The sequence below is a fragment of the Enhydra lutris genome, unplaced genomic scaffold (assembly GCF_002288905.1).
Source record: "Enhydra lutris kenyoni isolate GAN:26980312 unplaced genomic scaffold, ASM228890v2 scaffoldscaffold24, whole genome shotgun sequence".
Taxonomy (NCBI): Eukaryota; Metazoa; Chordata; class Mammalia; order Carnivora; family Mustelidae; genus Enhydra; species Enhydra lutris.
Genome location: NW_019154108.1, coordinates 30990080 through 31018039, shown reverse-complemented (window position 1 = coordinate 31018039; position 27960 = coordinate 30990080). Strand labels below are relative to the sequence as shown.

Sequence of the window (27960 nt, the reverse complement as noted above, 5' to 3'; positions counted from 1 at the left end):
TGGGCGACAATGGCTCGAGTGCAGTCTTACGCTCTGCTTTGGGGGTGGCTGATTTTTAATGCTGGGTGAAGCCCCAGGAGGCCCCGGGGTCTGCTGAGAACATGCCTGTATCTAGCGGCAGGGGTATTTGGGCACTTCTGGTGTCAGGCCCCATGTGGGGCACCTACCTCCTGATGCCGCAGCGGCGGCCCCTTTGCCCCCTCCTGGGTTAAGCAAAGGGAACTCGGAGCAGGGTCTTGGACTCTCATGGTGCTCCTCGCCGGGAATCTGCCCTCACCAACCCCCCACTATCAATCCCACAGACACTTCTCTGCGGCGGTAACCAGGCAGCCCTGAGCCCCCAGCTCCGGCTTTCCGAGGAGGAAGGATGAGCCCTGTGACCTCTGTGTTTGGTAGGGGGAGGGGCTGGTGTGTGACATGGGCTAATTAGTGACAGCAGGGTGCCCAGGCTGTCATTACAGTGATTAACCCTCCCGTGGCTTCCTCAAGCCACCTGTGTTGGAGGGCCTGTGCCAAGAAGCTGCAGGGCTGTGACTTCTGGGTGACCTGGAACACCCACCCCGGAGGGGACGGCATCCAGCCACAGTCAACAGACCCGCTTCGGATCACAGATCTGCTAAGCAGGGGAGGAAAGCGGGGCCACGTGCCCCCAGCACCCTGGGTCAGGACTCCATGGGGGGTCTCCAGTCAGCTCCTGCTGACCCGGGTCCAAGGGCAGCCTCCACACTTGGGATTCCACCTCCCCCGCCCCCCCGCCCCGCAAACTTCCATGTTCTGGGTGGGAGAATGCTAGAAGGGTGGCCAGCAGGGGCCCGGCCAAGGGCTAGGTGTTATGGAGCAACGAAACTATGGAGCCAAGAGCTACGTGTCATTCTCGCCATCCCTGAAACAGCAAGGGGGGAAATAGGGGTCCCTAGGGGCAGGTACTCATGGAGCTGAAGTAGGGAAGTGCACTCTCTCAGAGTGCGTCAGGAAAGGGGCTCTCCCAGTTACAGGGGCGGGGGTGGGGCGCAGGCACACTAGAGAGCCCTGTTTGGGGGCCCAGCATGGAACTGGAGGACACTGAGACAAGAGGGATCCCTCCATCCTTCCTTCCAGGGACACCACAAGGGCAAGGGCCCAGCAACAGTGTGGGGTTGGGCAGGGTCAAAAGCAGGTGGCCCTCAGTGTGGGTCGAGGGCTGGCCTGCGCATCCTGGAGGACATGTTAGAAGTGCCCGCCCCAGTCCCACAGCACCAGGAACTCTGGGGCTGGGCCAGCAGCTTTCACAGCAGCTTTCACAAGCCTGCGACAGCTCACGGGACCCACGGTGATGCGTGAAGGACCCCGGGAAACCCACTGTGCCTGTGTGTGACCTTCCCCTCACACGCGAAGGGGACGTTTCTGATGGGAACCACCACCCCAGACTTGACACGGATTTGGAAGATTTTCTAACCCATACTACCTCCGCGTGATCTCATAACATGTAACGTGAGTCCGGGAGCCAGCAGGCAGGTGGCCCGCAGCACCGACAGGGTCCTGAGAATGTGGGCCCCCTCGTCACATGCCACAGAGCTGGTGGAGCATGAGGACCAGCGAAGTGGGGGGTACGATGCCACGGGAAAGGCACACCCCCACGTCATTAGCACAGTCAACCCCAGAGGGGGCCCACCATGGAACCGTGGTTCCCAACCTCGGCTGCAGGCCGGAATCACCCCCGAGATTCTGCAGTGAAACATCTGGGATGCAGCCTCCATATCCAGAGGGGTGCAGGGTGCAGCCACGGAGGGGCTCCTGGGGAGACTGGCTCCCACGGGCCAGGCCTCCTCCCCTGCCCAGAGGCACTGCCTGTGGGGGCTCTCCCTTCTACCAGCCAGGGATAGGGGAGCCAGGGGAGTGTCAGCAGGAAACCCCGGATATTAAGTGTGACACGATGCTGTGTCACTGAGGAAACATGGAAAGGCCCAGAGCCAATCAGATAAAGTTGGTGCTTCGTTTTCTTATCAGAGATCAGGACATTTGTTCCTGTGGCTAGAGGACCCAGGGGCATGCCCTCCACCAGGCACATGGGGCAAAGGTCACCACTGCCCCCCGCCGGGGGGGCGCCAGTGGGGTGGGACCCAGCATCATCTCTGCCACCTGCCAGGGTCACTGGCCCACCAGAGTGTGTAGGAGAACCCGCTTCCCTCTGAGGCCGCCAAGCCACATCTTCCCAAAGGAAGGCGCCCCAGTCAGCGCTCACATACCTCTTTGGGGACCTGCGGAGCAGAAGGAAAGAGCCGTCATCCTCGACAGCGAGTCTCGCCCTCCATGCCATGCGACCCTCCCCACATCCTGCAGACAGACTGTCCTGGGTGAACTCGAGGCCGACTGAGATCACTTTACTTTGGAAGTTTGAAGGGGGAGGGGCTGGATTTTTTATTTTCTAGGCATGTGATTGGTCAGGACCCCACATGTTCAGGAGCGATGAGCTGGAGCTTGATGAGAGCTAACAGCTCCCAGACCTGCACGCCGGCACCCAGACCCAGAACGGCGAGGCCCGTGGAAAGAAATTCAGGATCCCAAGCCCCAGCGAAAAGCCTGCCTGGCCTGAGCCTGTGGTCACAGCAGGAAAATGACAGGCGACAGGGAGCGGGCAGACAGGCGGGGCTCTTCAGCCTTGGGGCATCAGGGTTGCTCCCCAATTGGTGAACTACACAGGTGTCCAGATTGCGGACACGGAGCCTTAGTAGTAAGTTATAAGGGTCACAGAACAGTGCCCCTGCAACCCCACGTGCTCCTTACAGCCCCAGGTGCCCCCCTACGACTAGGTGCTTCCTACAACCCCAGGTGCCCCCTATGGCCCCAGAAGCTCCCTGTGACCCCACATGTCTGTCCCCTATGACCCCAGGGCCCATATGATCCCAGGTTTTCCCTATGACCCCACATGCCCCCTACAACCCCAGGTGCTTCCTACAACCCAGGTGCCCCCTATGACCCCAGATGCCCCCTACAGCCCCAGATGTCCCCTATGACCCCAGGTGCCCCCTTATGACCATGTGTTTCCTGCAACCCCAGGTGCCTCCTATGACGCCAGGTGCTCCCTATGACCCCAGGTGTCCCCTACAACGCCAGCTGCCTCTATGGCCCCAGGTGACTTCCCCTATGACCAGGAGTTTCCTACAACCTAGGTGCTCCCTACAACTCCAATTGCCCCCTATGACCCCAGGTTCTCCCTACAACCCCAGGTACTCCGTATGACCCCAGGTGCCCCCTATGACCCCAGATGCCCCCTTACAAATAGGTGTTTCCTACAACCCCATGTGCTCCCTATGACCCCAGGTGCCCCCTACAGCCCCAGGTGCCCCACATGATTCCAGGTGGACGCTCTTGAATGCATGCAGGGTGCCTTCCCGGGGTTCATCCCTGTGAGCAGGATCTGGTCTGGGGACATCAGGCTCTAGGTGGGGTAGAAGTGCCAAGCTGGGAGAGAAGTGAGCGTATTTATTTGAAATTCTTTCTGCCACCATCAAGCCAGGATTAGGTTTCAACATGCCTTCTTCCACCATGAGAGACGCACGTACCACATCCTGAACTCTAAAACTGTAAATTCCAAGGTGGAGGGAAGAAAGGGGCCGCAGGGGGTACGAGCTTGGCAACTGGCTTCTTATCACAACACTTCTTCATCATGCATTAATGTATACGGAGGTGTTGGGCCTCCAGCTGGTTCTTGTTCTTCCTGATTAAAATTGTATCTTTCTGAACCTACATGTCCATCAACAGATGAATGGATAAAGAAGATGTGGTATATATACACAATGGAATACTATGCAGCCATCAAAAGAAATGAAATCTTGCCATTTGCAACGACGTGGATGGAACTAGAGGGTATCATGCTTAGCGAAATAAGTCAATCGGAGAAAGACAACTATCATATGATCTCCTTGATATGAGGGAGAGGAGATGCAACATGGGGGGTTAAGGGGGTAGGAGAAGAGTAAATGAAACAAGATGGGATTGGGAGGGAGACAAACCATAAGTGACTCTTAATCTCACAAAACAAACTGAGGGTTGATGGGGGGGGGGGGTGGGGGGGGGGGTTGAGGTTATGGACATTGGGGAGGGTATGTGCTATGGTGAGTGCTGTGAAGTGTGTAAACCTGGCGATTCACAGACCTGTACCCCTGGGGATAAAAATATATGTTTATAAAAAATAAAATTAAAAAAATAAATTAAAAAAAAATATATATATATAAAATTTGTATCTTTCTCAAGAAATGCATTCTTCACAAAATTACCTAACGACAGCCACCATGAATCCCTCCGGAATTTGTTACAAGGAGTCTTTGGCAGTATAAAAAGTAGATTGTGATTTGTTCCTGGCTGGGCTTGTCGAGCCCCAAAGGCCTTGCTTCAACACATCTGTGAGGTGCACTGCAGCCTGGACAGGGCCGTGGTCCCCAAGCCAGAGGCACCCGGACCGAAGGTGGCTGTGTGGCTCCCTCACCCCAGCCATGCCTGCCTGTCTCAAGGTCGCCCAGCTTGGGAGGAAAGGAGAGTCTACAGCCTCCCATCTCCAGCCTCCCTTCCACTTTCAAATGCCTTGTGCCCCCCCCCCCCCGCCTTTCTTGGCTCCTGTCCCCTGAGAAGCCTAGACTTGGGAAGTCTAAAGACTGCAGTAACCTGAGCCCTTGATGACAGGCAGAGTTCAAGGAATTTCACGTCTGAATATTAAGAGCAGAAATGTGAGCCCTAGGAATGATTATCTAATACTGGAATTCAGATCTCCGGAAGGCCAATGGGAGAGGCATTCTGGGGGGCAAGAAGAGTGCTTGATGAGGACCATTCAAATGACAGGAAAGATGCACCCTGATTCCTGGCCAACAGTGTCCAACCAAAGACATCCAATGTGCAATAAAGAATGACCCAGCTCCAAGTACCTTGTAGACAGCGTAGCGGATGCTGAGCGTGCCCTGTCCTATCCTCTTCCGGCACCGACAATTCTTCTGCATCAGACCCAGCAGCACCATGCAGTGGGGTGCGTCGATGCCCCCCTCCTGGCTGTCATCCACCTAGGCCAGATGGATTCCGAACTGGGGATTGGTCCAATAAGTGGCTGGAGGTCTCTGGGAGGTCGCTGGGGGGTGGTTTCCCCCTTGGGGGGGGGTGAGGAGGTGGGAAAGAACACAAGGGAAGAGCTTTGGTCACCCCAGAGAGGGCGCAGCTGGCAGTAAGTGGGCCTGGGCAAGTTTTCCTCACAGCATGGCGAGCACGCCCTCCTTCCCTTCCCCCCTCCCCTCCCACACACTGGCAGACGCATCCCGAGGCATCCGGAAACTTTGCACGGCGCCATCTGACTGGGAATACTCGGGGTCTGATGGCCCAGGGCTGCCCTGGGATGCTCACGAGTGACCCCCAAGTCTTCCAGTTCTAAGCTCCTGGCCCATGAAGATGAGCCCCTCTCAGGAAGGAATATCTCGAGGTGTGGGGGGAGTCACGTCCCAGGAGGCCTCTGCTCACAGGCTCTGGAGACAACTGGTCTAGTGGGCATCTGTCCCCTCCAGCTGTGGGGGCTGACCCTCTGCCCCTCAGCCAGATGGCTGAAGCATTGAAACACCATCCCTCCCTGGTAAGTCACTGAATATGCATGAGAGATAATTAAAAAGAACACAAGCCACACCACCAATGGGTACTCTAAAAGATGGCTTCCCTTCAAAGAGAACTTTTTAAAACCCTTTCAAAACAGCGACTACACATTCTGAGGCACAGAGAGGTCCAGCGGGTCATGGGAGGGCACACGGTCGGGCGGCAGTGTGTAAATGAAGAAGACGGGCCTCAGTGGTTTTGAATACTGATGTGCCCCAGGGGAGGACAGCCTGTGGGGGTGGTCCTCACATCCCCTAAATGAGGGACCAACTCGATGAGATAACAAGGCATGCACAGGAGACCAAGAACCACGGACTTAACCAGAACGTTTTCTATTCAATCCCACCTCTCCACCAGAACCTTCACGTCCAGACTGTCTGTCTGGGGCACAAGGGCGGACTGCAAGGTCAAGTCCCTGCAGCTTCCCAGGTGGACGTGCAGAACATCATTATGAAAGGGCAGGCACAGTCGGTCCCTTCCAGACAGCTAGGTGACTAGGTGACTGTGCCGATGGGGTTGAGATGGTGATTCGGGGCGGATACCTCAGGGGCGCCCCCGATGGCTCCGCGCTGCCAAAGCAATCCGGGCCCATTTCCTACCCGTTTTCTAAGCGCTCGCTAATGGCGAACATATTTTAATTTCTTCCAAATGCAACGTCATGGCAATTCCTACATTTTTTTGTTTACTCCTTAACAGAACTGGAGGAAGAGAATGAGCTACAAAAATAATGCCCTACACTTCTAGAACACCACGGGTTTACACAGCGTCTTGCACGGTGGGCGTTAACCCTGCATCCTGCCAACCAAGCAACAGAGCGCCGCAGAGGGAAACGAGCCTCCCAGGGCCCTGCAGCTGGTGGACCAAGCTGCTCCAGGTGCGGCGCTCTGGGCTGGACGGGGGCGGGGTGGGGAGTGAAGAAGAAACACACGGTGGTCGGGACCCAGCCTGCACGAACCTGGGATTTTATTATGACTCAGAGCGCAGCCCTGCAATGATCAGCGTCAGAGCCCGGAGGGGGAGGCTGGGTGGGCTGGGGGGCTGGGGGGCAGAGGGAGCAGGCTTTGCTTTCCTTCATTTCTCCTTCGGGAGGTGGGTCGGTTTTTCAGCATCTTCTTCCGGCTGCCTTGGCTGACTCAACCCGAGAGGAGCCTATGTCGGATGCGTCAGTGATGTCCAGGGAACCGGGGAGGGCTCCCACCCACAGTGAGACGAGGGCCCCCCAGTTAGGGCAGAGGGAGGGGTTGCCAGATATCCTCCTGGGGTGGAGCTCCAGTGACTCCCATAGGAGGAAGGAGTGGCCATCCCGGACCCCCAAGCTCAGGCCACTCTACCCCACCCTCCAGGTTCAGCTAGGGCACACGGACTTAGCATGGCGCGATCTACTGGAGCAACACAGGGTCCATGCATCTCAGGGGGATGCGTGTCCAGCAGGGACTGGGAGAAGAGTGAGAAAGGAGCACGGTGAGCATGAGGCGTCCTTGGGGGGCTGGGGCAGGTGGGGGAAACGTGGAAGCTACAGAACCCTGTTGGCTGAGCTCCGGCCTCAGCTGGGGGCTGCAGAGCCATTGTCCACCCTGCCGTCCTGGCCTCCAAGCCCAGGGAGAAGCTGGGCCCCTGCAAGTCACCAGGAGCCAGTGAACAGGCCGAGGCATTGCGCAGCCCAGGGAGGACAGGCCAAAAGGACTTGGGGCCCCGCAGCCCTCCATCCACCTCACCTGGGAAGTTGGTGTGGCCCTCAGGGGTAGAGCCCCGCATCAGCGGCCATTGAACAGGACCAGGTCCCATTTGTGCAGCTCCTCGCTACTCAGGGAGGCTGGGGAGAAGTTGCAGATCTCCAGCCGGGAGAACTGCTCCAGGAAATCCAAAAATGACATCCTGGGGACAGAAGGATCAGAGGGCTCTGGGTTCACGGGGCAGGTTCCATGACAGAGCAAGGGACCAGCTCTGACCCTGTCATGTCTATGGGGCCACTGTCCAAGTCCCTGGCTACCGTTGGCATCTCTGTTTTATTAGAGAGTGCCCCTCGCACGTCTAACGACCAGGCAGAGGGACAGAACAGTAAATGGGCCCCTGCCACCGGGGCCAGGCACCTTGGAATCTGCAGAGACTTAAGTCCTCCAATTTAAGTCTGCCCAGCAGAGATGTCCTTAAACCATGTCATGTTCAAGGGACGTCCCTGTCATCTGTCCTAGCTCACCCACAAAGGAAGTCACCCTGTCACGTGGCTAAGCCCAACTTGGTGAGATGGGATTGGTGCTCTGCCTCGTGGGGGGGGGGCGGGGCAGCAGGGACAGGGACACATGCAGTCCCTGAGGTCGGACAACCTAAGGGTAAAGAGGGAGAAGAAGGACACCCCCAGCAGAAGCCACATGGGCTTCCTGAAACCCTGGTTGCCGGGGGAGTGAAGCCGCTGGGAAGGACAACTTCCTGCAGACCACGCTCACCAGAACTCGCCATCCTCCACTTTCTTATCCAGCTCTGCCTTCTGCCTGGGGTCTATGTCATTCCACTCTGGGGCACTGGAAGAAATCGTAAAATTCAAATCTTTAAAAAAGAGAAGCAAAGGTGGTCATTTGTGAAAGGTTCACTGCAGCACACAGTTTCCTGAAGCTAGACAGCCCCCGGAGGGCCGAGATGGTTATGAGCCAGACCCTAGCAGGTGGGCAGTGGTGGGGAAGGGGGACACATGTCCCGGGAGGGATGCGGACCGACGACATGGACCGCAGTCATGCAGCTGGGACATTGCCTTAATTTCACTGCCAGGGAACCTTCATTTCTAGCTGAAACTCCCACACTCCGTGACAGGGCTGCAGGTCCAAGAGAAGAGGGATGAGGGTGCCTGTCAGGCATACACCCCTGGTCCATGGGCTGGTTGTCATTCTGGCTCATCCCTCAGGTGAGGACCCTCGGGGAGTTGGACCCTCTCTGGGCATAGGTGGACCATCCGTTTCCTGAGCCACTAGCGACAGCCATCAGGCCCAGTCGGGCAGCAATTTTCCTGAAGTCATGTCACCCGTGAGGCCTCCTGTTATGGCCTTTCCGTGGCGATGGCCATATATGTCATAGACGTATATTCAAATGACGTCTCCGGCCTCCTGCCTGACCTTTACCAAGCTCAGTCTCCTGAAATACGTGTGCAGCGTCTAGGAACCGAATGGTATAAAAATGTCCCTTCCCTGGATGCCTTCAGCAAACCACGAGCCCTGCCTTCCCCCAGGAAAGTCCAGCCACACAGGACCACAGGGATCATACAGGAGGGAACCCAGGACCCCTTCAGCTCAGGGAAACTTTCACCCATCAGACCCAAATCTCAGAATGTGCTTATTGTAAACAAAGAGTAGGGACAACTTAGAGAATTCTGGATCTGAATCAAATCTCCCAATTGGGTTTTGAGCCTAAGAAAAATTTAGATTGTTTAAGTTAACTGGACATTGGGCTGACTTAGAGCTGTGGCTCACAGACCCAGCATCCTCCTGCCCCACCGGCTGCTACAAAAATGGTCCCAGCTGTGTCTCCAGCTGCTGGAGTTCCGCCCTCGCCCACCGACACTACCCCCCTCGCACCTGCCCCAGCCTCTCAGAGACTGGGCGGCGGGGGGGGTGTCAGGGAAGGAGATGGGGTCACAGAAGCCCTCTGGGCAGCTTGCTAAAGAGCTGTCAGCTGATATGGCCAAAAGTCAGAGCGTTGATTTCGTTCAGCTGGGGCGCCCTTCCCGGGCAGTTGGCAGAAAGGAGGTTTCGGGTTTTGCTCCAATGTGGGTAGCGGAATCAGCGTCTATTGCCCTCGGGACCTACCTCTCTCTGTGGCACACACCTGAAGGGAAGTGTGCGGTGATGGGCCATGTCCTGCCATTTTGGCGGGCAAGGGCGGGCAGCACAGGGCTGCTCCTGAGCGCTTAGGGACCCCCCATTTCCCAGGTGCTTCCTCAGTGGCAGGAGGCCTGGGTGAGGGGAGCCTGCCTGGTCCCCCGTGACCTTGTCAGGAAAGAGCGAGCAGCCCTCCCAGATGCCCGCCGCTGCCTGCCACCAGCTGGCCCCTAGGGCCGGATCCTGCTTCCTCAACTGGGCACTGGGGGCTTGGCATTTGTCTGAGAGACATCTGAGAGACGGTCTGCAGTGGGAGGCGCCGGATCTCACAGGTCCAGCCTTCCCTTGCAATCACCACTGTGTGGCAGGTGGGAAACAGGAAAACATTCTAGAGACAGAGCTGCCAAGCCTGCAAAGGCCAAGCAGAGACCCAGAGGCAGACTCCAGCTGCGTGCAGCGTGCTTTGCTGAGCAGGAGCCCAGTTCTCCTTCCCGACCCGGCTGCTGGGCTCCGAAAATGCGGCCGTGCTCACGGGGCCCCAGGTCTCATAAGCACTGTGTTTTGTGAGCCGCCTTTCCACAGCACGGGGTGAGGATGGGGACCAAGAACCTACTCGTCACTCCAAGCCCCTGTCCATTCCACTTCGCCCCATGGGTTCCGGAGTCTGATCAGCTTCTCGGGACGACCCCGGAAATCCACCTGCAAGGTCCACATGGGGAAGCATCTGAGCTGCTGGGCTCCCCTGCCCAGCACCCCCGCATCCACACCCCCCCACCACGCCCTCGTGACTGCCTCTCGCATCTGCCCCACACCCCTGCGCCTACCCCCCACTGCATCCCCCACGTCCACCCCTTACTCCCCGCGTCCACACCCTGCCCCAGGCCCCCACACCTTCCTCCCACCCCCGCGTCTGTCCCACGCCCACCCCCCCTCCGCGCCCCATGTCCACCCCCAGCCCCAGGCCCCAGCACCTGCCTCATGCCCCCACATCTGCCCCCGTCCCTGCGTCCTCCCCACAGCCTGCGACCCCATGTCTACCACCACCCCCCCGTCTGCTCCCTGAGGACTTACACTTTCCAAATGTCCCCAAAGAGCCACACCCTTGTTTTAATGCATGTTTTTCAGACGTGGCCAACTGCTCTGTTTTCCACAATTTGGTTTGTTTTCCACAAACCATGTGTCTGGCTCACAAACAAGTTCGTGTCTGCTTTAACATGCACTTAAATTTTGTAGTTGACTAAGACTCACTGAGCTCTTAACCCATCAGATGAAATGACAATAATCACACAGAGCAGGGTGGCCAGCGTTTGGGGACCCCCCCTCTGGAGGAAGCACACATGGGGCCAAACTCTGCAAACACACCATCACCGCCCTGAAGCCCTGTGGCCGTCCCAGGAGCTCAGTGCCATGGCTACCTTTCTGGGACAGCTCAGGAATTCTAGACGCAGAGGGCACAGGTCACCTGAGGTCAGGATGTGGTGGAGGGGGTATGGGCACCCAGACAGCGTGTCTGCAAACACACCTGGAAGCTCACACTTACTGCCTTCCCTAGCCACTTGCTGAACACTCACTAGAGCCCCCATGTTCACATTCCGCGCACACACACTCACACAAAGGATGTCAGGTGTTGGGTGTCCTACTCCCCTCCGTGTACTCCGTCATGCCCTCGCCCACGCTTACACACGTGTGTTCAGTCTCTGCTTGGGAAATGACTTTACAGAAGAGCGCGTTTGTGAATTACAACACCCGTGCGGTTTTTATACACAACAAAAACTGAGATCCCGTCTCATTTCCCTTTTTGCTTGGCTGTCAGGAAGCCCAGAGCAAAGCTCATTTTTCAAGGGCAGCCCTGTCTCTCGCCTGCATTGTCTGGTGGATTTCAGCTTCGTGTTTTGATTGTGTCTGCACACGTCACTGCAAGTCACTGCAAACGCTTTTTCCAAGTGGGCAGAATATAGTAAATAAACGTCGTGAAAACCACAGCGCATGCTTTCTGCTTGGGTTGGAGAGGAAGGAGCAGCACCGCTCTTTCCCCATTGGGTCTCATCCTGGGGGAGCCGACATCACTGCCTTTATCCCCTTTGGGGTCCTATGGGTTTCTACCTGTGCACACGCACCTCTTAACCCACATATAAAATCTAACGAACAATCTCTACAACCTCTTCCAAAACCGTCCTCCCACCCCAAGCCCGTCTCATCTGCATGTCGCTGGAGCCCAGGGAGCTAGGGCACAGACAGGCCGCGGGATCTGTCTCCCGGCGGGGAAGAGTCCAAAGGGCCCATGAGCAAGAGGGACCCATGCGCGGGTGGCGTCCTGGGCAGCCAGGGAGGGACCTCGGCGGACGGGAGGCTCTCTGTGGTGACCTGGATGCGTGCAGTATCACAACCTGCTACCCTCCCCTCCCCGCCAGCTTTTACCTCTTGGACCCCAGTGATGGAGTAGGCGTGGCTCTTCACCAGTTTCTGGCAGGTGGTGGCCTCCGCTCCTGCTTCAGCTGCACTGGAGACCTGGTTGGGGATGAAGTCCACAGAGGATGGCCCTGACCCTGACCCTGACTCTGACCCCTTCGGGGCTGGCCACTGGGGGACACTGGGGTGCAGGTGCAATGGTGACCTTGGTGACCTCTGAACAGGCCTGCAGCTCCAGGCAGGCGCTATGTGGCTCGGGGGCCAGAGCATGACTTACAGGATTTAAATGCCACCAGACGCCGGGGCGTCACCTCAGGTCCCCGAATGCCCCCCTGTCGCTTGAAGAAGGCCAGTTATCTAGGATGGCCGCTCTGGGCCAGACTGCTTCTCCCGTGTCTCCCCCTTCCTCATCCGCAGGCCCCCTCTCTAGGCCCCACATCGTCTCCCCACCAGGCAAACCCTCGAACTGAGATTTGGCAGAGACGTGCTGTTTACGTGCCCAAGGCCACCAGGTCAGGGACAGGCAGGGGCAGGGACAACACACCAGCTCCAGTGTCCATGCCGCCCCGGGGCCCAGACCACCAGCATGCACCCTGGCTCCAGATCCGCTCCCCTTCTTCTCAGGGATCTCCAACTCCATCGGGTACCCCCCCACACCCACCATGTATCTGTTTCCTAAAGCTTCACGAATGCTGAGCAGGGAAGGAGCAGCAAAGGTGGGATGCGGGATCCAGGGGTCAGGTCTCTGTTCTCAGGCCATTCCCTAGCACTGCAGACTGCGACTCCCACGATGTACCCACTTCCTACCCACTAATAAGGTCTGGGACCCCTCTGTCCCCAGATGCTGCTCTGGCCCCTTCCCTGCCATGCAGTGGGGAGCAGGGAGACTCACGTCAATGGAGCAGGCCAGCAGGGACCCCGCGCGGAGGGCCTTCCGGATGATCTGAAACAGGCGGGCTGGGGGTTTCTTCAGGTCATAAAACTCAGAAATGCCTCCAGTGAGATCCTCAAAGCCCTCCACCGTGGACCCTCCAGTGAGAGCCTCATAGGAACCGTTGAGCCTGCAGGGAAAGAAAGAAAATGTGTGTCATCTGCACAGGAGGGGCCCACATGGGCTGGTGCTAGGATGTGGAGTGGGCTGGAAGATAAGAGAGGGCCCTTTGCCAGTTTTGCTTTGGGCTGACAGGGAGCTCTGGCTACCTCCCACAAAGCCACCCCCCTCCCCACCTCCAAGTCCTGCAGGGCCAAGTGCAGCCTTCCCAGCACGGACCCTGGGTTCCTGGGTTCCTGGGGGTTGGAACCCTGGGCAGCCGTGGGTAGAGAGTGCCCCAGGGGCTCGCTTCAGGAAGAGGACTAGAAAGGTATGGGGTTGCAAGACAGGGTAGGAGACATGCATCAGGAGAACCCACAAAGAAGGCTTCCTGCATGGAACTCCAGCAGAAAGGGGGTGGTGAGAGCTGGACGGGGCCTCAGCATCGAAGTGCATCTGTTCCTTCCTCGTCATGGTTCTTTGAAAAACTCACCTTAACCTAGGAACTGACTTTGGGGTTTGAAGGAAGAGAATGGGGAGGCACCAAGAACCTATAGGGCTGACCCCCCACCTTGATCCACACCCTCATGGGGGCAGGGCTAAGCCGAGAGCTCCTGGCCCCAGTGTCCAGGTGCTGGGGGAACTCGGCCAGGCACCCCGGGTTCAGGGTGGGGCAGGTGCCGTCCTCGGGGACACAGGGGTCTCCCGGCCCTGTACCGCTTACTCACTTGGCGTAGGCCTTCTCCAGCAGTGCTCCCCAGAACTCGCTGCCCGTCTCTGAGTGCAGGAAGAGCAGCTCCCCATCCTTGGTGGGCAGCCTGTCATCCACGACCACTTCCACCCACTCGCCGTACTGCCAGAACTGGGGGGCAGGGGACATGGGGCGGAGGCCCCTCAGATAGCACCCCATGTGGAGGGCCGAGCTCCAAGCACCCCCAAGAGCAGGATCTGTGTCTTCCGTCCACACCCACCGGAGAGGCCAGAGAACACAGGACACGTGGCACCCAGCGTGTGAGTGATAAGCAAAGGCGCCCACGTGGGGGGTCTCTGGTTTGGGGATGTGGGGAGGGACCCAAGCCCACGGGAAGGATTCCCAAACAACACGGTCAGAGCAACAAGGGCTGGCTGACACATAGAGTACCTTCCTGAACCATGGGTGTCCTCTTCCTTACAGTTTTCTTAACGTTTTCTTTTCTCTGACTTGCTCTATGCTAAGAACACAGCGTATAACACGCTTGAGCTATGAAACATGCTTGACTCCACGGTTTATATCCTCGGGAAGGCTTCAGGTCAGCAGCTGGCCGTCAGGGGTGAAGATTTGAGGGAGTCCAAAGAGACACCAGATTTTTGGCTGTATCCTGACCCCCACGTAGCTGCAGGGTCACCACAGGCCCCAGCACAGTACCTGAAAATGGAAGATCCCCGCGTAGTTCTGCTGGAAATCCTGGCCCCCGGGGACCACGCGGCGAAGCAGCCCTTCATTCAAGGTTAGGGAGGCAAGGGCGGCCAGCAGCCAGCAGTCACCTGCACCCAGTCACAGGGACACACCAGTCAGGCCTGCCGCACGTCCCTGCCCAGTCTGACATTTAGCACCCTGAGTCACCTCGCCCCCTTCCGGGTCAGATGCCCCATCATCCTCCCGTGTCTGAAGGTCATGGGTGGCTCCTGCTGCGTCACTCAAAGTCCCATCCTCGGGATGGGATGTTCTCTGCCCGCCCCTATATCCCAGGACCCTGACCATTCCACCCCTAAGCACCAATGGTTGGGGTGGAGAACGCAAAGAAAGAAGACAGTGCGGATCCCACTCATGTCTCCAGCTTTCGTCCCTTCGCTCCCACCAAGAACCTACCCTCCAGGCAAACTCTGATGCCCTGGCCTTTCCCCTTGGGCAGTGGTTTCTTTGTTCCCTCCCCCAGCAACACCTCACGGCTCAGCCACCTGCCCCTTCTCTCCAGCCACGAGTCACTCTGTCTCTTTGTGTTCCCTTAAGACTGGACAGTACCTAAGCTCTGTGCACCGGGTCACAGCACCCACCCGAGCAGCAGCTACTGGGTAGCACTTTGGCGGCCTCCCAGGGTGACCTCCCGGGGTCCTCCAGCCAGCAGGGATGTGGACTCCTGGGCTGGCACCCCCAGCAGGAGGCTGACACATAGTGGGGCCCGGCTTGAGGAACAGCAAGTGTCCGAATGACTCTATGGATTTGTCTGGAACAAATGCCCAGTGGCCCCTGTGTGTTTCCTCCTGAGTCTCCCGGTCTGTGGGAATGGGGAGCCCAAGAGGACATGCACTGGGCATGACAGCTCCCATGTCCGCCAACATATGCAGCAGGAGAGATGACGAGTGAAGTTTCCCAGCACAGGCCCCGGAGGGATCTGACAGAGTGACCACTCTGCAGCCCCTCCAACATCCACCCCACAAGACACACGCATCCTCGCAGCCCCTCTGACGTTCTCACTCCCAGCTGAGCTGTCTCCATCCACCCACCCAGAACACTCCTCACACATTACAATTCAAGGCACGGAAACTCCGCGTCCCTTAGTTGCTGACATCAAACAGGGCTGCCCAGCTGGAGAGCTTAATTTTCTTTTCATCTGCCTCACTCAGGACATTGCACAGGTCCTCCTGGCACTCGGGCAAGCGCAGGGCTCCAAGGGGGGTGTTTGGATTCTTGCCAGGGACTGTCAGGCGTGAGTGGACTGTCGGTTCAGGAACACATCCAAATCAGCACATGCCCCTTCAAAGTCCTCTTGGGGGGATGGACTTCTATTCTGCTGCTCAGAACATTTCAGGAACTTGTTTGGGGACCTGCCTTGAAGCCTGTGGCACGATCGTTGGGTTCTTCTCCATAGGGACATGGCTTTGACCTTGGACCATAGTTTTAATTGCCAGAAGCAGCCAAGAGGTGTTTGGATACAAGAGGCTTTTGGTGGCGAGTAAAGTGGGTGGAAAACCTGGGAAATACCTTGATGGACGAGTCCCTCCTCGCCAGCCACCTTCCAGTCAGATCTGGCTGTGGGTTAGAGTTTGGACTAACCATAGAGCTAGAATAGGGGGTCCTGGGTCACTGACCTCTGGGAAAGTCAGGGAACTACCTAAGATTTGTTCTTCCTACGTTTTATTCGGGTAATACAAGTAATGGGTTTAATAGTTATTAAAACAATAAAGTGATTTTTTTAAATTACACTTAAATAATGACCCCCTAGAACCTCCCACCCCCTCTACCTTAAGGCCTCAGGACTTCCAGTAAACAGCAAACAGACCCGAGCCCTAACAATGAGGGGCTCTGGTTTTAAGTCCACCAAGAGACAGTCATCCTGAGTTAGGCTTTGTTACAACAGAAAGTGCTAAATCAGAAATTCCCTTTAGGTCTGAACACCTAGTGTTATTATAAATCATAGGTAGCAAGAACTCAGGGTCCAGCTTATTGGGCACTTCCTAATTGCCAAGGGGAGAAGTAGAGCTGCCCCTGGGCCATTGGCTGAAGGACAGGCGAGGGAAGCAGGGACAGGGATGAGGTCAAGTGCTGGGATCTCTGCAGTAGCCCCTTCATGAGGCTGATCAGTGACAGGAGCAGGAATAACACTAAAGCCACTACTAGGTTGAAGATGAAGCCAAAGCGGAAGCATTCATGGGGGCTGTGGGGGTGGCACAGAGCCTGGAGGCAGAAAGGAGGGGAGACGGCAGCCTCAGGGACATCTGCATCCACTGATGGCAAGGAGATCCAGGCAGGTTGGTCCCTCCCCAGAGTGGTGGTGGCTGCAGGGTTGGGCCTGGGAGCCCCCTAGGGGAGAACAGGCCTGACCCTGCACAGTTGCACCCCCTAGGGCCACCCAGGATCCCAAGGACAGCTCTGGCATAAGTACCAGCCAGCCCTGGAGGCTGTGATTTATAAAAAGAAACGCAGGCTGGGTCTTAGATCTGCTTCTGGGCTCAGAGCTCCAGAGAGGCTAGGCAGTTCTCTTCTGCACGGTGGGAGAAAGCACAGTTCTTTTGTTATGTTAACAAGTGGCTTAGGAAAGCCCCTAGGTGACCCAAATGGTTGCCAGGAGAACCAACCCCAGTGAGTGGGTTGGACATTTAAGAGCCACCCCATCCCCTGACCCTGGGACCCATCAGCAGTGGTGATTCCTGATTCCATCAGGTCTCTGTCATGAAGCCTTCAGAAATACCCAGAGGCCGGGGCTCACAGTGCTCCTTGGCGCACACATGCAGGTTTGGGCAATCAGCGCCCCTTCCCCAGACCTCATCCCATGCCTCTCCTCCATCTGGCTGTGCCTGAGCCGGATCTCTGATAGGAACCCGTGCTCTGGGGAGTGAGATGTTTCCCAGGGACGGGTTGTGAGGTCCTCCATCTGCAGCTGATGGGTCAGAAGCACAGGGGGGTGCGGGGGAGGACAACGGGAACAGGAGCCTACGGTCTGAGATATGGGGGGACAGTCTCGTGAGACTGAGCCCTTAGCCTGTGGGTCTCACACTCTCTCCGGGCAGACAGCACCTCATAACTGAGTGGGATAACATGACAACCGTGGGAATCACCCAGGGGATCTCTGGCCTTCCTCATGTCTGGGCACCATCTTGGGGAGGCTGGAGACGGGTTGGCCTTTAAGAAGTAAGAAACCACCCAAAAAGTGTGTTTCCAATGAGAAACACTGATCCAAAAGAAAGGGGAACCTTTCGGAGACAGGTCGCCGTCATCCAGAGACAGACTGCAGGCAGGGAACTGTCCAGGGGAGCAAGCAACACTGTGCCACCACACGTCCAGCCCTGACACGGATGCTGACCTGCTCATATGGGCTTGTTTGTCAAAATCCACCTTCGGTGTGCCATGGGGTTCACAGGCCAGCGTGATTCAGCTCTGACGCCTGCACCAAGCCATCTCAGGGTGACCACCAGGCCTCCCACAGGCCCTCCGAGCCCCATAGCTATACCACTCTTCCTTCCCTCTAAACCATGCCACCACCAGCCCTCATCCCTGCCTGCACCCCTGCAGAGGCAAAGCTGGACACTTCTGACCTGGGAGACAGCAGCTGGACTGGGTTCTCAGGGCCCCACTCTACAGTCCTGGCCTCCTCTGTGGCCAGCCTCCATCCCACGGATGCCCCTCAGCCCTCTGCCCAGGTTCCCCCCAGGGAACAATGCACCTAACCCTACGCCATCGCAGAGACCTGAGCTTTCCTCGCATCTACGGAGGCCATGCTGTTGGGGTGAGCTGTGGGTCCCCCAAGGAGACGGAGCAAGGAGAGGCTGGGACCAGCACGGTGCCCCTCCTCAGCCCCAGCCCTGCGGACCCAGGGGGCTTCTGTTTGGCCCATGTTTCCCGAAACACATCCACTTAGCTCCTGGTATGGAGCCAAAGCCACGCTGTCCTCCGGCAGAGGCCGAGCCCCACAACAAGAGGGCACAGGCCCCATTCTCCACACAGCTGTTGGGAGCAATCGAATCTTCAGCATCGCAGATTTCCCAGGCTATATGCACCTAAAATCACATCTCCAAAGAAAGCCAGGCCCTGGGCTCTGGCCAAACACTACCTCTGATGGTTGCTAAGGGGCTCCCACCTCTGGGAGGATGGCCTGGCTGAGCAGGAGGGAGCCAGACACCCACCAGGACCACTGCTGCCACGCGATGACCAGCGCCCCCACGCAACAGGACAGCATTTGCCACGACACTTGTCGTTGACAGCAGAAGAGACAGAGCTCTGTGGCCGCCTCAGCCGACAGGACAAGGAGCAGTTCAGACACACCGGGCAGTGGGCATCTGGGATGGGAGGCAGGAAGCGGACTTGTCGCAGCACAGCTTCCCAGTGTCTAAGGTCATGAATTCAAAACAGTAGTAAAATAACAGCAAGCAAGAGTAATGCACATGTTCTAACCCCGGAGGAGACCCCACTGTGTGGTGTCAGACGCAAGGGCTCTGAACACACGTTGTTGGCAGTGCATCCTGTCTCCCCAAGGGGCACCCGGCACTGCTCTCTGATGGGGAACCCTCACCTCACCCACCACGCAGGGCAGCCTGGCTGACTCACGGCACTGTGACTCGGCACCCCCGGCACCCCCACACCCGGGAGCAGCCACATTTCCACTGCCCGAGCCTCGCTCCCGGCCACAGGCCCTCAGCCCCCTTCTGCTCCATTCATGCAAAAAGCCAGCACGCGGCAGGGCTGACCCTGGGGCTCCTGCTGGTGGCCCCACTTCCTTCCCACAGGTTGAATTCTAGAGCAGTTGAGTCCCTTTGTGCCCGGCCAGCCGCCTGCACTCACCATGGCAACACCCAGGCTCCTCGGAAGCCCTCTTTCCTCCTTGCTCAAAACCATTCAAACCTCTACGCAAGCTGGCAATTAAAAAGCACTTATTCAATAGCTTTTCCGAAGTTAAAACATCTGTAGCGAGAAGCTGTTAAAAGCGTACATTCGGAGCTGTGTTTCCCTGAGACACATGCTAATTAGGTTAAACACTGAGCTCAAAGTAAAAAGGCAGAACGAGGAGGGCCAGGATGCTGTGCCCTGACCCCACCCCACCCCAGCCCAGCCCCCCCACACTGTGAGCCCCACACAAACGACTCAAATGGCGCAAGGGCTTGGGACACAGAGGCCGTGGCTCTGGGCAGTGGGAGCATGACCGTGTGGGGTGCCCGGAACATTCCCACAGCTCTGCACTCACGCTCTGCGAGCTCGGTCAAGGGGGTATTTGCGAGCGATGCTCGTCAAGGCCAGAACGTGGGAAGCACTTGAAATAAAATGCCTGTGAATTTCGGATTCATAAAGGCTTCCAGCAGGTGGAAGAGAACGAGTTTTCTCGGCTGGAATGAGGAGGAAAAGGAAGGAGGGCACCCTTGTGAGAGGACAGGGTTTTCAGATCCGCATGGACACTGAACTTCTGTTTGCTTTGTTTGTTGATCTTCATGGGTAGGATTGTTTTCCGGTGCCTGAGTCTCTGGGCCTAGTCCTGCCACCATCCTGGGCTCCCAAAAGGGAGCTCAGCTGGGAAGACGGGATTCTCGTTTTCTCACTCATTTTAAAGCATCTGCTGGGCCAGCCCACAGTTGTGCAGACGTGGCTGCTCCATCCAGTGAATTGTGTCCACGTACAGGCACCAACTGTTAAGCACCGCCCGGCACGGCTGTCCACTGCGCGCCTACAATCCTGGCCCATTGCTCCCACATGGAAGGGGGTTCAGTGGCCTGGAGAGATCTCCCCGGGGAGCCACGGTTCTAGCATCGCAGACCCATGCAAGGAGCACCGTCTCAGAAACACAGACACACACACAATATCTCAGACGGGACATCAAGTCCCATTACTCATGACACACACAGCCAGCCTTGCCCCAGACGGATAGTCCCCAGTAACTCACCAAGACTCCCCTGACAGATGTCTGTTCGCGTGGCTCCATCCACAATGAACTGGGGGCTGGGACACAATTCCTGAAAGCAAGGGGGACAAAACATGGGTCACAAGACACCCTGCACTGGTCGCAGCTGGGGTCAGGGAGCTCCACTGTCAGAGCAGAGCCTGGAGGAGGCCAAGTCACCTACTGTGAGTCCCTCACGCTACTGCTGATAACTCTGCAGCCCAGCAAAGGGAGGAGGCCGTGGGGGGGTGAAGGCCAGGGTGCAAGACGGGGGTGCAGGGCAGGGGTGCAGGGCGGGGGTGCAGGGCAGCAGCCGCAGCAGCCACAGCCTGCCTCCCCACTGTCCACCCGAATCGGTGTGACTGTGCACACCATGCCAAGCGCCGGTGTGAGCGGCGGCCAGAGAAGGGCGGAGGCTGGCGTTGATGTGCTCGAACACGACCTCCTTCTCAGACAACACCCCGGTTTGCACAGAGAGCATTAGATCAATGTTCCGCAGGCTAACTACATGCTGTGTGAGCTCACTAACTCCCCGATGACGTGCCCATGGCCCCAGGCGCTGACGCTGATGCTGAGTGAGGTGTCGGGGGCAGGGGAGGGCGGTTCATGCAGCTGATCCGCGCTCCCTGCGCTCAGGACCATCAGGGTGGCACCGGCCTGGGGCACCACTGGGGCCCCGCCAAGCACTTTCTTCCCTGTTTACCCAGCACGACTGCTGGGCGCCCACCCTGCACACATAGCCTCACGGGGCAGGCACGAGGGTGACGGGGGAAGGGAAGAAGAGCACAGGCCTCACACTCGAAGTGCATCCAGTGTGGGAAACCCGGACTGACCTTCACGGAGAAGTCGGAGACAAGCCAAGTGCATAACAATGGGTGCGGGCTTGTGCACAAAGGGGGAAACATGAAATGCCTGGGAGGGGTGGGTCTGGGAGGCTCTCCGGGCAGGAGAGGATGCCTGCCCGTCGTTTAGAAAGACAGTCTCCTAGACTGTCGGACAGGGGTGTCCGGCTAACCCCAGGCAGACGGTCACGGGCAGTCGTGGGTCTTCAAGGAGCAAAGAGGCCCCTGTGACTGACCACAAGTGCATCAGAACGCCGGGGAAGCCGGTGGCGGGGCCAGCACCAGGAACTCGGATCCCGCCCTGCGCTGCGGACCGTGGGTCCTGCAGTGACAGCCCCACACCCTGCACAGCGCCACCAGCTCGTGTCTAAGTGGGCAGGAACAGTGCCTTCCTGCCGGCTTTCTTTTCTTCCAAGTAGTAAGAAAAATTCATTCACTTGTGTTTTGTTGAAAAATATATGCACATAAGTTGAAAAAAAAGTCTAAGTAAATAATGCCCATAAAACCGAAATCGCTTGCATTCAGAGTCCTCGCGGCTCACATTTCTTTTGTATTCTTTCAGAAACTGTCTGTTCTCATAAAAGCATTGACATGTACATCCGTTTTTATCACAAATGTATTGTACCTCCTTTCCCAGCACAGAGCGAGCCTTAGAATTTCATCCTAATTTCTGCTAGCTCTTCAGCCAGCCCTCCCCGGGCGGACCCTCCATTCTATTCCTTTGTTTCCTGCTTCTGCGATCTCCAGGGCAATTTAGACCAAGACCCAGCGTCAGCCAAGCTAGGTGTTCTCAAAGCTGCAAATTCAGAAGGTGGAGAGATTTGGGAAATTAATAATTAAAAAGGGAGGGGCAGAGCGCCTGAGTGGCTCCATCAGTGAAGCGTCTGCCTTCGGCTCAGGTCATGATCCCAGGGTTGTGGGATCGAGCCCCACATAGGGCTCCCTGCTCAGTGGGGAGCCTACTTCTTCCTCTTCCTGCTGCTCCCCCAAATCGTGCACACCCTCTTTCTCTCTCTGTCAAATAAATAAATAACATCCTTTTTTAAAAAGAGAGAGACAAAAAAATCATATTAAATTTCATTTGGAACAGGAACGTGCGGCTTCGTTGGGAAGGAAGGGAAGAGAACACACTGAATGGGGTCTCACAGACTCTTGTTCCTTAAAAACCCTCTTAAAAGAGTGTCCTCTCCTATCACCCGTTCATCCATCAGTCTCCTGAAATCTGGTTTCTACCTTCGACCAGAACCACAGAGGGAGAACCGTTGCCCAAGGTGCTGACTGCCCCCCTCCCTCCTAGCCCCTGCTGGAGCTCTCCTCCCTTGGCTTCTGCATCCCTGCTTGCCCTTGTCAGTACCCTCACCTCTCTAAATACTCCTCCTCCGTCCTCTCCTTCCTTTGCTCTGCTAGCCCTTCAGAGTCAGGGAGCCCTCCACCAGGGTCCTCAGTGCTCTGAATGATTCCACGTCCTACGGCAACACCACGCGCCAGGCACTCCCTCCTGGGACATCACCCAAACCCCAGCCACGGAGTATGACGATCCCCCGATGGCTCCCCTGAGCCGCACAGATCAGCCACCCACGTCACTGACATAGGTCACGTGCTGCCAGCCTCAGAGCTAACGGGTCCATGAGCTCGGCTACAATCTTGCATCTGGTGCGGGAGACAGACTGGTTCATGAGGCTGGCCGCAATTTCACGGGTTATAGGCAGAATGGCACAGAGTGATTTATAGACAGAGGGGATGTTCCTGTCCTCACATCATTTGTTAGCATAATTCAAAACACCTCCGCCCAGAAATACCAACCAACAAGCACGGTGACTCACAGGTCCTGTGCGTCCTCTAGAGCCCACAGAAAGCCCTCCCAGTCACCACGTCCTGCCTGTGGGACCCGCACTTGGGTGGGGGGATGCAGGGGAAAGTGGCAAGCAGAGCGTTTTGGGAGAGGGGGGCCTCCCATGCCCCATCCTTCCTCCTTCATAAGCAGCTCGTGTCTTCTCCATAATCATGTTTACCGCCCTGTGGGTAAGGAACTCAGACACAGACACAGACACAAATTACTCAGGCTTGTGCCAGCCCCTGACGCAGGGCACCGGGGAGCCCCAGGCACCGTGTTGAGTCCGAGGCAGGAAGTGACTGGGACCGCACATTCTCAGTGACCATGCTCCCCCGGGGCCATTCCAGGAGCTCTGGTTCAGGACTACGGTACACCCCATGCTGCTGCTACACTCGTCACCATCGCCACAGTTACGGCCACATCACAGCCCGGCATCCCTGCCCCTTCAGGTCCTGGACCCTTCGGAGCTTCCCGCCTCACCTCCATCTCCCCCTGTACTCCCTCTCTCATTACCACCTTTCCCAGGCCGTGTTCACCCTGAACAAAGGCGCAGAGCCTGCCCGGGCCTTCCTGCTCCCGCTCCTTCCCAGCCCTGCTCAAATGTCTGGACCTCCACATCACTGACCGGCCCCCGTTCCACAGTCAGGTGTAACTGCTTCCTCCGCAAGCTCCCACGCACGTTGTTGTATGTGTGCTTCCCCCTCTGACATGAATAACAGAGACACTCCTAGTACTGAGCTCTGTTACATGCCAGGCACCATGCGAAACCCCACAAGGTAGATAATGCTATTTCTCCCCTTTTACAGGTGAGGGAACGGAGTCCTAGGGAGCTCGGGAAATCACATGGCGTCACAGGCCCAGTGAACAGCACGGAAGGGACCAGAATCCCGATCCAGCTGATGCCCAAGTCCGCGCTCTCAGCCCACTGTCCTACTGTCTCCCTCCGACCAGAAAGAGCTCCTCCGAGGCTCTGCGCCCACATGCACATGTGACCTGCACATAAATATGGCTGAACTGAAAGTCCCCAGCTCATCAGTCAAGAGCAGCGGCTGGAAGAAGGGCGGCCGCCCCCGACAAAGGCTGGTCTCCTTATCCGAACCCTTATCTCCCAACAGTCACACTCTCCACGTCTCCCTTAACCTGGGCTGGCTGCTTCCTGGGTCCATTTGGTGTGCTTGACCCACCTTGCTCCCCTCTCTGCATTTCTCCTTAAGATCAACGCACTCATCAAATGACAGAAATGCACAGAGAAAAGTCTCGTCCACTGGGCCGTGCTTGGGCCCATGCACACCGGGCAGCCCTCAAACCACAGGCCCGGGCTGGCCATGTACATGGCAAGATGGGGAAGCCAAGAATGGAGAGGGCTCTGCGGAGAGCTCTGTTGGTCTCACACACTGCCATGGAGTCTGCAACAGCGCCGCTGTTCTTGCCCAATGCCACTGGGAACATCACTGTAGAGGCATGAGATCCCAAGCTTGACCCTGAGGTCTTCAATCTGGGCCAACCTATCTTCCACCGTTAGAAGAAGAGCCCAAGCAGACCTTCCATTTAGCAGCTTAAAAAATAGGAGAAAAAAAAAATGGGTGCACCTGGGTGGCTCAGTTGGTGAAGCGTCTGCCTTGGGCTCAGGTCATGATCCCAGAGTCCTGGGATCAAGTCCCACTCGGGCTCCCTGCTCAGCGGGGAACCTGCTTCTCCTTCTGTCTGCTGCTCGCCCACTTGTGCTTCCTCTCTCCCTCTTCCTTTCGCAAATAATTTTTTTAATCTTTTAGAAAAGTAGGGCAAAAATAGGCAAAAACACCTGGAAGGGGCAGGATGCCAAATTTTATGATTTCAGAAAACATCTAAGTAGCAAGCTTCATTCTATCATCAAGAGGGCAAAAGCATCCACACATACATATTCAGCAGATCCCATCTGCTTTCCTCTCGGGACAGGTCAAATTTAACACCTTTGTGAGAAGCAGGGTCATCACAGTGCTGGTGTGAAGTCCCGTGAGACCAACAAAGTCAGGTGTCACCCTCAAACGCAGCCAGGGACACAAAAAAGCCAATGACCCCATTTAAACATGAGCAAATGATTCGAACAGACAATACTCCAAAGAAGACATCCAAATGGCCAACAGACCCACGAAAAGATGTTCAACATCACTAATCAGCAGGGATACACAGATCAATGGGGCGTCTGGGTGGCTCAGTCATTAAACATCTGCCTTCGGCTCAGGTCATGATCACAGGGTCCTGGGATGGAGTCCCACATCGGGCTCTCTGCTCAGCAGGGAGTGTCTGCTTCTCCTTCTCCTACTCTCCTTGCTTGTGTTTCTTCTCTCACTGTGTCAAATAAATAAATAAAAATCTTTAAAAAATATTTTTTTAAACTTTCTTTAAAAAGAAACCAAGAAAATGCATTTTGTTTCTTTTTTTTTTTTTAAGATTTTATTTATTTGACAGACAGAGATCACAAGTAGGCACAGAGGCAGAGAGAGGGGGAAAAGTAGGCTCCCTGCTGAGCAGAGAGCCTGATGCAGGGCTCGATCCCAGGACCCTGAGACCATGACCTAAGCCAAAGGCAGACACTTAATCGACTGAGCCACCCAGGTGTCCCTGCATTTTGTTTCTTTTATAAAAAACATCAAAAATAGAATCACCGAATGATCCAGTGACTCCACTTCTGCGTAGACACCCGGAAGAATCGAAAGCATGGTCTCAAAGAGATATTTGAATAGCGTCTTCGTAAAACCGTGATCCGTAAGAGCCAACAGGTGGAAGCAACCCACAGGCCCCTGGATTCATGAATGGGTGTAAACGCTCTGGAGGTGGTGACAGGACGGCTGCAGCAGTGGAAATGCTCTTGGCACACACTTAACATGGTTAGATGGTCTTCCGTTAAGTTCGTTTTACCGCAATTAAAATAAGGAAAGGAAGGAAGGAGAGGAGAGACAGAGTGGGGAGGGAAAACGCAATGGAGCAAGCGATCTCCTTAGGGCCAAGCAGAGCGTCCTCATCCCCGTCTCTCCCACCCCGGGCTCCTTGGGGTCCTCCAGGTCCACTAGGTTGTAGCCTCCTGACGCCGCAGGATCCCACGGCTCGTGGTTGTCCCCATGGAACACTTCCATCTTTCTTCCCAGGGTGTCCACGCCTCACCCCTGTGCTGTCTCCCCCCCATCTCCATCAGAGTCAGGACCAGAGCAAACTCCTTGCGTCTCCCTGACCACCGCCCCCCCCCAGGTGCAGGCAGCCCCCTGCACAAAACACACCTGCCCGTTGAATCACCTCTTGAAGCGAGAATCCAAAACTGATTCTCAGTCCGGATTTTGCCCACACCTCAGATTAACCACACAGGTTTCAGGGGGACGGGAAGGTGGGCCATGGTGGCTGCAGGGAGCAGGGCGGAGGGTGGAGGGGTCCTTCCAGCCGTGGCAACCGTGTGCAGACCGGGTGGGGAAAACAGCAAAGGGGTAGAGGTAGCTGGAGCTGGCCCGTGGTCCTGACCACATCTGAAGAGCCCTTCTGTCCTCATGCTCCCTCTTCCACCACTGCCAAGAAGACAGGTCCCACGGCTCAGTTTTCCCATCGTGGTTGAGGAGACAAAAGGGGCCTGGCCAGGAGCCGCTGAGCCTAGTCCCTTGTGGCTCATTTTGTGTACCAGACACAGGACAGAGCCCTTGATTCACTTGGGCTCACACCCACCCTGCAGAAGGGCTCCGATCCGGCAGCTCAGACCACGTGACAAGGGTCATGGAACAGGAGGCCACGGGCCGAGGTTTGGGAAGGACGGTTCTCCATCCCCTGCCCTTGGGCACCATTTCACAGAGGAGAAACCTGAGGCTCATAGAGTTCACCTGTGCAAGGAAGGCCCAGCTGGGGTTCAAATCTAACTTGTCTGCTTCCAAAGTCCAGGAGTGCTCTTCCCTCCGTCCCTTGCTGCCTCCAAAAAGGCTTTAAAGGAGGGTGAGGGTAGGGAGTGGGGGAGCTGTTCTAAAATACGGACCTGGAAGAATGATTTCTCCCTCAAATAATGACTTCTCCCTCAGCTATTTGCCTGAAGAAGCGACAGCCCTCTGTCCCATCTGACACCCAGCAGCAGGCCTGGCTACTCACCCTGGGCCGTTTCCAGATGACTCCTTGGGTTTGCGGGGAGTGAGGCCCCAGATCCTTGTAGCCCAAGGCAGACGGGCACGCAGGGAACTCTGGGTCCTTAAAGAGGACTCCTGAGTCCAAGCACTGTCGCCTCAGGCTCTCAAAGTCCTGGCCCAAGTACTTCATGGCTTTCTGGTGGGAGCCAAGACCTTCTGCGGCCGCCCGCCGCCGGGCTACTCTGGCCACCGGGGCTGACATGGCCGTGGGCTCCGTGGGGGACACGGGAGACGCAGGGCAGAGCTGCACAGGGTTGTCCGACACCTGCCGTTGGGAGGCCAGGCAGCTGTCACCCTTTATGCGAGGGCCTGCTCCCGAGGGAAGTGAGTCACAGTGCGAGCAAATGTGTACCCACGTGCTAATGAATCTCACCCACCTCCCCCTTCAGCAAACAATTAGGAGGCTGGGAGCCTCATAGAGCCCCTCCCTAAGAAATCTGTCGGGATGACAGCCATCCCTGCCCCAGGCAAGGCCAGCTTCCCTGCCCTTGGCCCCTGTGGCTGAGATGGGAAGACGGGTCCAGCAGCTTAGGCAGGTGTCTACCCCAGCCGGGGCAGTGGCTCTGAGCAGGACGAGGGTGAGGGGCTGGGGCTCTGCCTCCCTTCCAGGAAAGTTTGATTCCTAATCTGCTAGGGAGTCAGAGATACCGGAGATCTGCAGGAAGGATCTGGGTGAGCCCCCAAGAAGGCGGCTCCGAGTGTAAACAAAGCTTTTGGGTCTCTGGCCCAGCTCCACCAGTAATTAGCTCTGTCGTTTTGAGCAGCCTCCCTTCCCCTTAATGTTCTCCTCCCTAAAATGGAAGATAATAGTAGGACCCGCCTCTCAGGGCTGGGCGAGTGACGAGCTGGAGCATGAGTATGGCTCAGCAGGGCTCCGTGGTCCGCGGCAGTTGAGGCCATTCCTGGGGAACGGGGCTGGAAGGGAAGGCCCAGGGCTCAGAGTCATGGGCTCTCCTCCC

At 56.8% G+C, this 27960-nt stretch overlaps 1 protein-coding gene across 1 annotated transcript in view; it reads right to left on the bottom strand.

The window, feature by feature from the left end:
* The window catches only part of LOC111150705 (calpain-8-like), a 33716-nt gene extending 6513 nt beyond the window's left edge, over positions 1 to 27203 (bottom strand). Inside the window, 12 exon segments of the mRNA XM_022508247.1 lie at positions 2222 to 2237; positions 4899 to 5074; positions 7320 to 7361; positions 7364 to 7479; positions 8049 to 8123; positions 10024 to 10109; positions 11829 to 11918; positions 12712 to 12880; positions 13578 to 13711; positions 14255 to 14373; positions 20196 to 20265; positions 26967 to 27203. Of these exon segments, the coding sequence (XP_022363955.1) occupies positions 2222 to 2237; positions 4899 to 5074; positions 7320 to 7361; positions 7364 to 7479; positions 8049 to 8123; positions 10024 to 10109; positions 11829 to 11918; positions 12712 to 12880; positions 13578 to 13711; positions 14255 to 14373; positions 20196 to 20265; positions 26967 to 27203 (1330 nt within the window).
* Between the last annotated feature and the right edge of the window lie 757 nt (positions 27204 to 27960).